Below are 14733 nucleotides of genomic sequence, written 5' to 3'. Positions count from 1 at the left end.
TGCGTTAAATCAACTTTTATCATGGACTTACTAAAAGTCAGACGTTGCTGTCGTCTAAAAGCATTATTTTCCACAAGAAGTTCCATCTTACCCAAATTTTCAGAATCCATTCATTATGCCAGCAAAATACTTCTCACTGATTTTTGTTGAGAAATAGTGAGAATGAAAAGTTAGTTGTTATTTTATTAATAATTGAAACACAAAAATGCATGGACAAATACTGAATAGACGGAAGGACAGACGATGCTTTAACCGATCCAGGAAATGGTTCTGAATCGATTGGTACATTAAAAGGTTCGTTTCTTTCAAGTCCTTCTGGTTATCAATAAAGATTATTGATACCATTTTTTCCAAATCTTTCTCAATGAAGCGTTCTGTTGAAGTTTACAAACAGATAATAAAATCGTTCCGATCCAGCTGTACAGCATCCGGTGGATGTAGCAGCTATTCGAACTTCAGTTCGTGCATTTTTCTTATTGCCACCAACAATCGAGAATAATTTTTAACATTTTTTCTATGCTTTGCAGTTTAACCATATTTTTTTGTTACCATCTACTATATTCAGTCTTATCGGAGTCGGCAAAAACCTATTTTAAAATCATCATACAATTGATATAATTAATGTTTTAAACGAATAGACGACTTACCAGAACAATTTTCAAGTCAATGCTAACGTAACGGTATTTTTTCCTTTAAACAGCGCAATCAGTGCACAAAATTCAAATTTTTTCATTGTTTTGAAAATAGCAAAAATGGCGTCATTCACATCAGTGTAACCCATAAACAAACGATCAATACTAGATGAAATTTCGATAAACGCCTTTGGAGGGTTGGTATTTTCCAAAATTAGAAGAGTTTTTTGTTAGACATATGCGTGCCGGTCCCGACTATTATTTTTGAAACATATACATTCTATGATGTCCCGGTGAGTTTAAAAATATTGAGTATTCATAAAACTCCGCGTCATATCTATTCTTATTCTTATCACCAAAAAAATGGGGATGAACATAAGTTTCTTATCCTATTCAGAGGTAAATTGCTTTTGCTTTTGATTGATGATATGTACATTCTTCATAAATATAAAATAGATTCTCTGATAGCCATTTTTTATTATTATTATCAAATGACAAATTACCCCCACATAGCAGTTGTGAAAATTTTTTTCTTTCATAAGTTCCCAAAACGGTGTACAGGAAACAGTCAACTGTTTACGTAGTCATCCTGAAACAATTGCAAAATTTTTAAGAGTTTGTTCCTAATGTTTAGTAACGCAAAACACAAACCGGCTATGGCGACATCATTACATGTATATTATGCTTTATAATGTTTTGAAACAATTTGTGTGGCTGAATATCCTTAAAATAGCATAACAAGTGTATCAGTACAAACGATCAGCAGCAGTAATTATTTTGGTCTTCCTGTTGATTAAGGCGTTTTTACACACACACACTTCGTTTCTACTTTACCCATCTGATATTTGTTTATTATCCAGGATGCAGACGACGATGATAACTACAGAACTGATTGTACATACTGTTTCTTTATTTGCTGATATTGTGGAAAAATGCCGTGAAATGCATAACAAAAGCACATTATTGATGAAAGAAATGCTTTTCTCTCTTTCTTTATGGTTTTTCCAGTATAAAGACTTTCGTATAACCAAAGATAAATCAGAAAATTATATTCGCCTTCGGGCGAATGTTGTATGCATCATAACTGAATATGAATATGTAGAAATCGATCGATTTTTTTATCATTGTCAGTATGTCGATCAGTGAACTTAATCTTGAAATGTCGAAACTACCAAAAAATATATGGATGTTTCCTTTGCCCGTCGCGACAACAAACTGAGAATTAAAAAAAGAGAAGAGGGAATCTTACGAACATTTCGTAAAAAAACTCAACTCTTGATAGATAGGTTTTGTATAAAGGATTTGACGCATGTCTCATGTCAAACTTTGTGAAGAAGGTGAAGAAAAATTTATGGCGTTCTCAGCCGTCGATTAATTTTTATATTATTTAAATTGCGATGAATGCCTAAGATCACTTTTACAAGTAATTCAAGACTCGTGTTTGCTTTCATTTTATTAAATCTTCACTTTATTTGGGACAGTTTTAATTGGACCATTGGGAATGTTTTAAGCATGTTTTCAATTAAGGTCTGTGAAAATAATAACACTCATCTAAACATTAAGTTAGGTATTTGATTTTAGTATACATTTTTGATTGTGCTTTGATTTGAAGATTTGCAGACAGAAGGAAATTCCCGCTTCCTTCCTAAAGGTCCGCGTTCGCTTACTTGCGTTTATTTGTTACAGACGAAATGAAAAGGTTAGCATAACTTTGTGAGTTGAGAGCACAAGGGTAAAAAAAAGAAAAATAAATACATAAAAGGAGTTCGTTCGTTCTATGCACATTACTGTCGCGAAGTTTTGTATATTCACGTTCACCTATGTAAACATATATAGATAGAGAGGTAGATATTCCAGCAGGCAGTCAGTCATCTATTCATTCATTTTTGCGTTTACTATTGCAGAATAGCAAAGCATTAGTTTTGTTTTTACGTTGCTGACACTTATTTCGAGGATCCTATGAAACATTTTTATCATTGATCAGAGATTTCAATGTTCGTTTGCCATCCGTTTTTGAAATTGACAATTAGAAAGTAGTAAATGCGACATTCATGCGCCACGCATGAAAAAAAATCCGAAATTTTCAAGAACTACTTACGAATGGTAACAGATATTGTATTTATCTAGAACCTTAAAGTTAATTCGCTGGCACATTTTTGTAATCAATAGAGAACAAGTTGATCTGACAGGCGCCCAAAATTCGTGTCAAGCCAAAGGCAGCACCCTTCCTTGCCTTATGTGTCTTCAATATTTCTACAGCTCAGCGTAGAAGAGTTCGCTTTAGCGTTTTGTAGTATTTCACTGTCGTGTTGGCAGTGTATGATATAGTGTACGAGAAATTTTTACATAAATATATATATATTTATTTGCTTTGTAAACAGCAGCAGTAACAACGTCAGCAATGACAGTAGCAGCATTTTCAGCCATCATAAGTACAAATGACTTAGTTTGAATGTGTGTATATGGTATTTGTGATAATTCTACAGTTTTCACAGTTTTTTCTATTTTTACTCTTTTTAATGCAGGTTCCTTATGTTCTCTCTAAACAATAAAATGACGATGTTGGTAAGTGATGATGATGACGACGACCGTTGCTACTGCTGATGCACGTGTTACAAGTGCTTAGAATAGAGTAACTGTAGATGACATTAGAGGTCATTCACATGTCGAGGGTGTGTTGTTGAACTTGGGTGATTCCTTTTTTTGCTACCAATACCATCATGACGACTAGTAAACATGTCTTATAATTTTTATGCTTTTCTTTTGAGAAGACTTCTAAGAAACGAACTACTGCTTGTTTTACATTAAATATTGCTGTTTAGAATTTTACTTCATAGTTTCCATTTGTATACTTAAGTAAAATTTTTAACTCCTACTCTTGAATTTTTTTAAGTTTGAAAAATTGTCAGACCACGCCTACTTACCAAACCACTTTTCTTTCGATGTCGGACAAAGACGCTTATACGGCCATGTCTTCTGTATTCTGAAATTTTCATCCAGTTACTTTAGTACTTCACCAATATCATCTAATTGATATTTAGTCAAAAATTAATTACGAAACACTCTTCTCTAGAATGTTCGTATCACTAGATCGCAGTTTTATTTATAATCAGTAGGATTATTTACAATTTACTTATTTTTACAACATTCTTGACTTAACTTCCTTTTCGACTTAAATTGTCTCTTCCGATTAAATCATTCTGCTCAAATATTCTTCTTATGTAAGCAAGTTACCATAAATAATATGTTTTCCGGTAATCTTTTTCGTCGGCGGGCAGCTGCATGGCGAGTCATGAATGTGCACTGAGATTTTTCATCTCTCCGAAATTTCTTTTCTGGGAAAATCAATTGGTTGGCATAAAACTAGAATTGGATCACGATATAATAAAAACAAGAGCAGCGAATTCCACTTGACGAAACTTTTGGTTAATCGATTTAATACTGAACACAACTAAAATTACACTTTTAAACGAATTTCTTGCAAAAACAGTTGCGCTTAATAACTCATTAGTAATTTAGTTGTAGTAAGTTTGTAGTGTTACTCATTGTATGGCTGACTACTTTCCAGCTTATCCCGCAGCGTTTAAAAAAATCGTTTCGGTCTTCTAAGAATATCTCATGCAAATATTACAAATGTGTACATTGCTGAATTTCTTTTCAATTTCATTTTTTCTATTTTCGACATTATTTTGTATGTTTAGTGTTGTGCTTAGACGAGGCCACTACTAGTTCTCTATCGTATTGGATACTATTGTGACCTCTTATCAAATTGACATCTTTAAGCTTCAAGCGTTGATAATACAAATAACACGATGTATGCGAACAGAAAAAACAAAATCTTGAAATTGATTTTTCGTCTATTATCTAACTTGCAGGTAAATGATGCGCAATCATGGCGGATGAGAAATAATAAACATATTAAGATATCCGAAGCGAAAACGACTCGAAGTAATATAACAAGCCAGACAAACCATTCACATCGGCGAACGTAACTGGTACTGGTAACTGGCGGTTCTACATGTGATATCAGTTAGGCGTATGTATTACGAATTTCTCCGAGCCAAAGGCAGAAGGAAATTAGCGAACAATCGTAACAACAGCGACTGACGCGATTGAAAAGCCTCCACAATACGCCAAACGCCGATTTGTGCATGATTTGTGGTTCATAAGGCAAAACTCGCGAAACGAAACGAAGTTAGCAATTAAAACTTCAGGACGCATAAGCGTAATGAATTCCGTTTAATATTCCTCACTCCAGGAATTTTCATTTGATGTTAACGCCGTTATCGTTATGGCACTTTTAAAAAAAAAAGTAATTTTCTATGCCGCGGAGCACGTCATGTTTAATGTGAGACTGATGTCACTAATCTTGACGGATTTTCCTTTCCAAGCCTTTTTTTTTTATTCCCGCATTAAGAATATTGTTAAAAAAACAGGTAATACCCGACAGTATTACGTTGCGTTGCGGTCGGAAATAAAAGTGTGTGAATAATTTTAACACGATCGGATACACGAAGTGCCCGGAATATCAATGGGGAGTTACAATACAAACAGAAAAACAAGTTAAACAAAAGCTTATAATGACGTGTACAACAATTGTAGTCGGGCAAGCACGACCGTTAAATACGTAACGTCCCTTTGTCTTTTCATTTATTTTCGTGACAAAATAACGACTACACCTTTGTTTCATCTAAATGGATACTTTCATTGAGAGCTCTAATATATAAGAGAACCTAAACCTGACATAACCTAAATTTAGCTCAATTAATCTTCCCGTGAAAGATTTTGTTTTTATTTATTTTATTATTATTTGTCGTAACGCAAAAAAAAAAAAAAAACAAAAAAGATTTTTTTACCGTAAAAACAATGTTTTCTCTTGAGTGCCCTTATATGATGTAGAGTCCGAACAATAAACCTGCGAAGTCCAAATATTGTATATAGTATAGTTATTTTTTATGATTAATTTTCATCATAAAATATTAAAAACCATGTAATACATATATTGAATTTGTGAAGACCATATGGCTAATATTAATCCAAACTTAAACTCGCTTGCTCTCTTTTAAATTCACACATAAATTACTGCATTAAAGTGGTTACAGGATTTACTATTGTTTGGTAAATTAAAATCGGCAAAGCCTAAAGTCGTGCGTACTATCTATAATACGCCTCTCAGATATATATCCTCTTACGTTCGAAATTCTTTAAAGATTTCTTTCGAAGATCACCTTACACTTAGATTTCTCATCTCATCTATTTAAAGTTATTAAGAATTTGAGTTAGGGGCGATTTTAATTTAGGAGCTCGACTAAAAATCTTCAAATAGTCATTCGCTTCACTGCGACCTCTGCCTTTGAAAAGCTCTGCGGTGTGTACTATGCTCGTTGGTGGAAAAATCGTCCGCCAACTCTTAGAGCTGTTACCAGCGATAAAGGTAATTATACCTTCTTCTTGAATAATCTACAAGTACATAAAAATTATGGTCTATTTTGCGTGATAAATTTTTTGCAAGCGTTGTTACTCGATTATAACCTAATTTTAAAAGTACTCATACTTAGACTGTGTAAATAACATAAAGTATACACATACTTGACAAATATTAAATTTGAAATAAGTCGAAGTATATCCGCCTGTTCGTCTATTCAACTGTATAGTACCCATCATAAATATTCCCCCGTTCGCAAAAATGACAACGCCGTGTACAGATCTGCAAAAGAATTTGAAAATGTGCCAACCAATCCACCAAAAACTGAGAGCATATTTAGTTGTCGTGCTTTTTGCTCATTACTCATGAGCTATACTAAGCACATGATAAGCATTTCCAGTTCTACTTAACATTATAAAGTTTGTCTTCTTTTTTCAGCCTAGGTTTAGGATGACGGTGGTGAGTACACAAGATTCGTTCACAGCCGAATATAATTTTCATATTTATAATGTAAAGACCTTTATACGGGATGAGGTAGAACTAATTGACTTGCATGATTCGAATTCGTATGAGTAACCGAATAGGTAAGTAAAGCGTTTTCCAAGTCAGTGTTCACAGGTTCAAATCTTAGTGTGGTAGAGTTTACTTTTTACTATAGTGAATTTTTAGCCGGTAAACGCATAAAACGTATCGATTGGGCACAAATCCACTCGGCTGCACCCAACACCTCTCTATTTCCTTCTTTTTCCTCACTTCTTTCTGGCGTTACGCGAGTAACAAATATTCGCTAAGCGATTAGTCGTACCTATCTTAAGTCTTCCTGTTTGTTACATTTATCCACACAAACTCGATATACGTATGCTTCGGAAAGAATCACAATTTTTCTATCTATATATATGTAATCAGAAATATTGCTAAAATTTCATTTGATTGTCACATACATAACTAGTTAGGTATATGGAAAGATTTTAAATTCTATTATTCTGTAATTTTGCCTTCTAGCATTCCCTAAGGTCAAAAGGCCTAAATGTCATTGGTTCAGCTTCAACGAACGAGAGTCAATTGTAGATGATACGCGCTTCATTCTTGCATGGCTTGTCTAAGGGAGATAGCTTGTGCAGACTTATGAAAACTTTTATTATCGCGACAATTCATATTGAAAGCTGAAAAGAAGCGCAAGCACTCAAAACTAAAATACTTTTACATAACTTTATATATCATTATTTAAGAATTATTGATCTAAAATTTGGAATATTTAGCTGAATCTTCAAAAATTTTGGTTCTAATCTAATACATTTGCTATCTGACAGATACGCTTACAATTATAAAAACAGTTTAGAGAAATGAAATTTTTATAATTATGAGTTGAGAAAAAATGGGTAAAAAGTAAAAAGAGAAAAATCAAATTGCCTTACTTACCTTTAACGATATATAGGATCAGTATAGCCTTAAAAAGGCAATTGAAATCCATTTTTTATGTACTCTAATACATTCCATTACATTTCTTATATTATTTATGTTATTTTACTTTTTGCTATTGTGGATTTTATTACAGATACTGGTTTCGTTAAATGTTTTTGGTATTTTGTTTTATTATTGTTTTTATTACGGGAAAATGAAACCCCTTTCCTTTTTAGAATTCGGCCGCTTGTAGATAACAATATAAGTTGAGAGCTCAAAGGGGTTTTCCTTATGTCCAATGGTTTTAAAATTACTCTAGATCACAAAAATTTCCAAAGAAATTTTACTTCACGTAAATATTTCGAATTCACACTTAAAACGCACCCGCCAACATAGCGACGAAAAAAACAATGCAATCTTGGAACAAGCAATTTTTCACACACTTTCGTCATCACTTAAGAAATATTGTACGATTGAAAATTCGTCCCACTTCTGCTTCTTATGCGAAAATCGATTTATTAGCACCCACTTAATTTATTCACTTAATAAGAGTGAATTTCATATATTTATCTATAGGGTGCAACGGATTCGCACTTTTTTCAAAATTTTTATTTATTTATTTATTTTTTTTGCCGTTTTTGTTGTTTTCTTTCACATTTTATATTTCGTTGCATGTGTGTATGCTCATCCAAGCTGTTTTTTTTTTTTGTTTATTTTGAGTTGTTCATACCAACTGATATGTAAATAATTTTGAAGCGTCGTTTTTACTAACGCTAGCGTTGATGTCGATGTATTTTTTTTATTCGGTTTGTTTTCATACCTATTTATTATATTTACACCGACCACCGTAGAGATATGAGGGAACGCCGATTTTGTGATTTTGCTTGTGAGCAATAACGACATCATAATTAATTTCACATTTTTTTTTTTTTTTTGTTTTTTTCGCAACCTTTTTCTAATCGGAAAACTCGATATGTAGCCTATTAGCTATAAACGTAGTTGATTCTCAGCGATCAGTTTAGGAAGTGAGTGATCAAATTGGAAGTTTCTTCTAATTACATAAGGTCAATATCATCACATACGGTGCCATTATTTATCAATAATCTATGATCTGTGTTAACTTGATAGCAATGTGGCGAGATTACAAACAAGTAAGAGGACAATATTCATAAACGCAACAATTGTAAATCGTTTGGCTTAGATGCGGACGATTTAGATGACGGATTGCGTTCATCTCCCCATTGAACCTTTTAGACCCCGTTTCTTAAATATATATATCAAGCTGTAGATCGACGTTTCCTATAATTCAAAATTTGTGCATAAGTTTTTGTTTCATTAGATTGTTGCTGTTTTTGTAAACAAAAATTGCCTTTATAACATTTAATTAAAAAGGCGGATATATTATATGTCGGCTTTTATACGTGTATTTTAAAATTTCTAAACCAAGAGATCGCAGAAAAGGAGATGATCAGAATTCAGTAATTAAAAAGACTACGAACTTAATAGCACAAATATGGTACACCGTTAATCATTTGGATGTTAGTATAAAAGAGTTGTGATGTTAATGCACGCATCTTCAAAATAATGGATACCAAAAACTCGTCCTAAAGCGAGTTTAATCTTATCTTGCTTTTTTGCTATTATAGCTATTTTTTATGCCTAATGGTGTTTGCCTATGAATTTCTTATTTTTAAACGGAGTTTTATTTTCGCTTAGATTTTCTAACATACCGTTACGTTCATATCACCGCATGGATTTAAGCTTGTTACTCAATCTTTTGTCGTGTTTTTTTCATTTCTTTAACACGTTGTTCCTTGTCGTTGTAATGCAAATATATTTATTCTTGCACCAGTTTATCGCCAAAATGTACATCATTAAGTAAGCGCGCGATTGTCGTTAGTCGCCAAATGTGTCTGATGTTGTAACTTCTTGCAACGCTTCTAAATATCGTTGTTAAAATCTATAAATAAAATAAACAGAAAATTATGATATTGTCGGTGTTAAAGATCTATAGATTTGTTATGGGATATTTTACTTAAATCCGTGCTTACCATTCACTTTACATATTAATGAACCGCTTAAAGTTAATTACGGTTGCCCCCTACAGACGATTAATGATCGGCTATTAAAAATATACATAAAGACTATGATTCTTTTGATTTTTAATGAAAAGATGTGGTTCAAAGGTATGGGCATCTGCCTGAGCGGCCGAAGGCGAGGAATCTCGACTAACAACTCAATGGTCGCGTGTTCGAATCTCAAGCGCGGTAGAGATTTTAATAAAAGTCGATAGCCTTAGATGCTAGTGCTCTAAGAGTTTAGTCTTCGAATTTATTTCTCTGGTGAAATTAATATTAATAATAATAATAATAATAATAATAACAATAAAATTATATGGGCAATTTTACTCAATTTCAAAATTGGATATGTCTTACGATTAACTAGTTCAATTTCACATGAGTGAACGTAATAAAAGCCGGCAACGACATTTCAGATCACTTGAAATTGAAAGCTTATACTGCTACTACGGTACTATTGTCTTGGAAAAACTTATTTATTTACAACCATTTACATTGAAAGTTTTGGAGCGTAAGTTAATGTTAGAAAAACTTGAACAGGGACTAGAGCTGAGCCACGCGCAAAGTATTCTAAATTTTAATATAAGTATAGCGAAAATAAAATTTTCCATTCGAACACTTAAACAGTTTATTCCTTTAATTGTGAGCAGAATAGTTTGAAAAAGAAATCTGGGGACCTTTAAGGGTAAGCTATATGCTGTTTTGCTTACTAGAAGCTATAATATCTTCGATCGTTTCATGCGTCTTTATTAATAGCACATCTAAAATGTACAGACATACTTACCAAGAATTATGGGCTGGAAAAGCATATTTTTATATTTATTTATGTATTTATTTTTTTATGATCATGGTCACAATAGTGTTCACAGAAGAAGTAGTGGGGAGAGAGAGAGAGAGAGAGAGAGCTTGGGATGGGCATGCTCGCAAGCGTTACGTCTGCGCTGGTGAAACGAAAATAAGCTGTGTTTTATGCTGCTTCCAATCGAAAAATGTCTGAATTCTTATTTTCATCAACAGACTAGTAAAAAAAATTTTTTTTCTACAAAAAAGGAGAAAGTTAGTAAACAAAAATATTACATATATCCGAAGTTGAGTATGAAACTAAATGGAAAGAAACAGTACACTATTTCAAGCTATCTTCTCTAGCAAGCAACAATATCCCCGTAAATAGAGTAACTAAATTAACAATTGACAAATATGCGCTCCAACATACCACCCCATTTTTCTTATTTACGATGTGTAAAAATCCCAACGAAGCAACACAAAAAAAAGACGAAACACAAAAAAGGATGAAACATAAAAGAAAAAAATAGATGAATAGATACAATAAAGTGGAACTTAAACGTAAAATAAGTGAATAGTGGAAAGTAAAGCTTCCCTAAAAAGTATTAATTGTATAAAGAAAAATCGACAAGAAAAAGTGATTAAGCTACATAAAGGATATATATATATATATATATACATACATGTATATAATGGAAAAACACTTACTTAAATATATAGTATCCCTAGGAAAGTGTACATTACGTTGTAAGAGTCAACGATAAAAGATTCGCAAGAGTCAGTGAAAATTCGCAGCGTTACCGATCTCCAATCTAACTCACCGATCTTCGAAAATACACTAAGCTGGCCGAGAAATGCGTATTTGCACTTCAAGAATCTAAAAATTTGATAGTTATTTTATTAATATTGTGATTTGGAAATCGCAAAAGGTTATTCATATCGATTTTTATAAACATTTAGTAAACTCATCTACAAATTTTATCTACACAAATGATTTCACTTCGACTGATTGACAAGCGCTTTTATAATTCATACGAAGAGTTTAAATTAAAAGATAAAGTTATGAACTATGTGGTGGATATCGAAGATCCACTTTTAGGTGAGTTTTTTTTTTTTTTTTGTTTATCTTTTGTAGTTATTAAAAGAAAAACTCTTTCTCTCTCACGACATATACCATGCATATGCAAATGTACAAATGTAAATAGGTTTTATCGCATACTTACATTTTTGCATATATTATTTAACTTCGTGCACATTACGGTCTGTGCGTACACTAAAAAAAAAGGAAAAAATGAAAAAAATTAAAAAAAAGACATATATATATCTTTACCTATAAAAGCGGGTGTAAGTGTTAGTACTTCTATATGCACATATAAAAGTTTCCCTATTTATTTGTTTGCTCCTCTTCTCTCTTATGCTATTTTTCCGTACTGGTATGATGCGTTAAATAGTTTTTTGCTGCCATGAACCCTACATATCAAGTGTTTATATTCTGCATTCATTTTATTCCCATCGTTTGTAACAATAGAAAACTATTTTTTTTTTCCAAGAATCGATTTTATTCTTTTCTTTGTGCCTTTCAGGACAGATACATTCATACTAACTCACATTTGAATACAATTTTATATATATAAGAGCTGATCGGGGACTCCAAGTAGACATTAGACATTTCGGTTTGTCTTTAAATAATTTTGCATGTAGTAAAGCTCTGTTCTTACTCATGTCCATGCGGTCGTCTCACTTCGTTTTTGCACAATAATCTTATACTTATTTATTCCTATTCTGTTATGGTAGCCATCACCGTAAGAGGGCGATATATTCATTTTGTCAACTTGTTTTAAAAAACCCGAATGCAAGCTTCAGATATTACATATACTATAAGATAACATAATATGTACTATATAGATACATACTTGATCAACATGACATTCTGAAACTGTATAATGTCTGTTGTGGTAAACATTGCAAAAATGAAGTTATATTCATATTTGGCAGAAACATTCGAGGTTCTTGGGCGCAGGCTGCTATTCAAAACGGGCCAAGACACTGAAAGCACCTATACACAGCACAGTGAAGTACAGCAAATGGGGAATGCCATTTGTGCTCATTAGTTATGTATTACAACAACAAAAATTTGAATGTTCTATCTTAAGATAAGGATGGCGTGTGTGAAAAATTCGTCCATGTATGTGTATTATCCGAAATAAACAATCTAAAGTATATTCTCCAAATTTCATTCTCTCCAATTATATCATGTTTGTATTTCTTGATAGCGGCCATCTCCTGAACGACAACTGGTTACGTAAGAGGTACAAAACTGAAAAATAATTGCGTTAAAATACCACAATTAAAAAAATTGATTGCGCAAGTCCGATATTTATATGATATCTAAGCTGATCTTATAAGTAATAAGACCATTAATATGTATTAATATTTATTATCATTCTTATTATTATTATTATTATAAATTTAGCCAGAGACTACATTCTAACACTAAAGTCTTAAAGCACTAGCATTTAAGGCTTTCGGCTTTATTAAAAACTCTACCGCGCTTGAGATTTGAACCCACGATCATTGAGCTGCTAATCGAGACCCCTGTCTACTCGGCCACTCAGGCGGATATTAATATTTAACTCTAACAAAACCGGACAAAACAAAGTTGCCTTTTTCAAAAAATTTTTAAAGCAGCAAAAATAAAAACAATCATTTATATATTTTTTAATCGATATGCAACTTCTTTGCTTGTAAAAAGCATTTAGCAGAATATACTGGAAGTAAGTTTCCATTATTGCATTAAAGTTAAAATGAAACTTATAACTTCAAAATTTATTGCCTGCTATTCCCATATAATTAGAAATGTAGAAGCGCCAGAAAGTCGATTAAATTCACATTTACATAAAACAATTGCATGATTTTAAGAAGCTCTTGAACAATAATATACTGAAAGTTATTTTAAAATTGTTGAAATTTAAAAGCTACTCTACTAGAGAAGTTTTTTGCGAAAATCAAGCCGAAGGAGGGAATCAAACAAGAGTGTCGTAACAGCAATAGCCTGTAGTTAAAGCTCATCAGCTAAAATAAAAACAGTACAAGTGCTCAGAATTTGGTGAATATCATTTCAATATCATTAAGTTCCTGCATTTCGCATACAAAAGCACAGTTGCAAATGATAGACGCTAACGTACACTAATGAGATAAATGATTTAAAGTTTGAGGGACTAAATATCATTGAAAACAAGAAAATATTTACAACTACAAATTTCATTATCAATAACGAGTTTCACACTTGCGCTTACAGTATTTTTGCTAAAAAATGCAGTCGTCGTGGTTTTGGATTGCTTCTTATATGAATGACTCCTCCCATTTCTTACCATTCACTTCTAACCTTTAACAAATTCGAGTATTTCTCAAATGATGTCAAAAACTTCGTTTATTTAAATTAATAAGAATTATAGGCAAGATGTACTACGTAGTGGTCACAGTAGATATTGGGAACACTAAACGATCTCGGAACATCTACTATCGGAGAGAAGATCAACAGTTGAAAATTACTGTAAAGGAGGCGATAAGATATAACTACACCGTAAAAATGTTCTCATTTAAAAATTGTTGATATTCCTTCCGTTATTCCTTACATTCAACTCAGTTCAAATTCTCTCTATTTCGGATATTATTGAAAATAAAGCTGAGTCGAAAATATTAACAAAGACAGTGCTATATTAGCTAGGGTTAAGAAAACATTTTCATAAGGAGGTTAAAATAAATGCTACGCAACTTAAAGCTGTAACGTTTATTGAGCATAAGATCGTAGTGACTCGGATCGAAACAAACGATTAACGGTTCATATTAGAAAAAATGTAAATTCAAAAAGTTAACTTATTTAATTTTTCATAAATTCTTCTAAATTGGCACGTTGATCGAGTACCTCAGCGACTCTAACTCTAACGATAACAACAACAGCAGCAGCGTCAGAACCAGCAACACCAATAGTAGTAGCAACAACATTAAAGATATTGTTTAACAAATCATTACAACAGTAAGGTTCTCGGCCGTTTTCTTCGTTTTTGCAATATTCTAGATGACGAGCTTTTTAAAATGCATTCTACATTTTTATATTAAATAGAGAAAATATTCCTAAGTAAGGGAGAATTGAGGATGCAGGCAGAATAAGGGAACGTGCAAATATTTATGTATTTGTATAGTATATGTTAGTGTATGCAAAAGAATTAAAACCCATAGACATCTATACGAAAATTAAAGAGTTTCAAGTGGGCTGCCTGTACACCTTAAACGTGGCGCTATGCACAGCATCTGTTCATAGAAATTCCATAAAAAATAAATAAAGTCACTTTCCCTATACACGTTGACACAAATACTTATGTTACGTATACAACTGCTCAAAAGTAACTTATTC

General features: G+C 32.4%; 1 protein-coding gene across 8 annotated transcripts in view; it reads right to left on the bottom strand.

Annotated features, from left to right (window-relative positions):
- LOC119638018 (Down syndrome cell adhesion molecule-like protein Dscam2) overlaps window positions 1-14733 on the bottom strand; it is a 128407-nt gene that overhangs the window by 87575 nt on the left and 26099 nt on the right. For 3 of the 8 annotated variants that reach the window (XM_038034559.1, XM_038034558.1, XM_038034560.1), the window contains exon 3: window positions 7477-9418. In XM_038034559.1, coding sequence (XP_037890487.1) covers window positions 7477-7528 — 52 coding nt within the window. In that variant the 5' untranslated portion in view covers window positions 7529-9418. Of the gene's footprint in view, window positions 1-7476; window positions 9581-10320; window positions 10576-11027; window positions 11197-11542; window positions 11580-14733 lie in introns of those variants that run through there. The other 5 variants (XM_038034556.1, XM_038034557.1, XM_038034563.1 and 2 more) reach the window with 5 other exon arrangements.

The sequence above is a fragment of the Glossina fuscipes genome, unplaced genomic scaffold (genome assembly GCF_014805625.2).
Source record: "Glossina fuscipes isolate IAEA_lab_2018 unplaced genomic scaffold, Yale_Gfus_2 61, whole genome shotgun sequence".
NCBI lineage: Eukaryota > Metazoa > Arthropoda > Insecta > Diptera > Glossinidae > Glossina > Glossina fuscipes.
The sequence above is the reverse complement of the archived record's forward strand: the minus strand, read 5'-3'. Positions and strand labels throughout refer to the sequence as shown.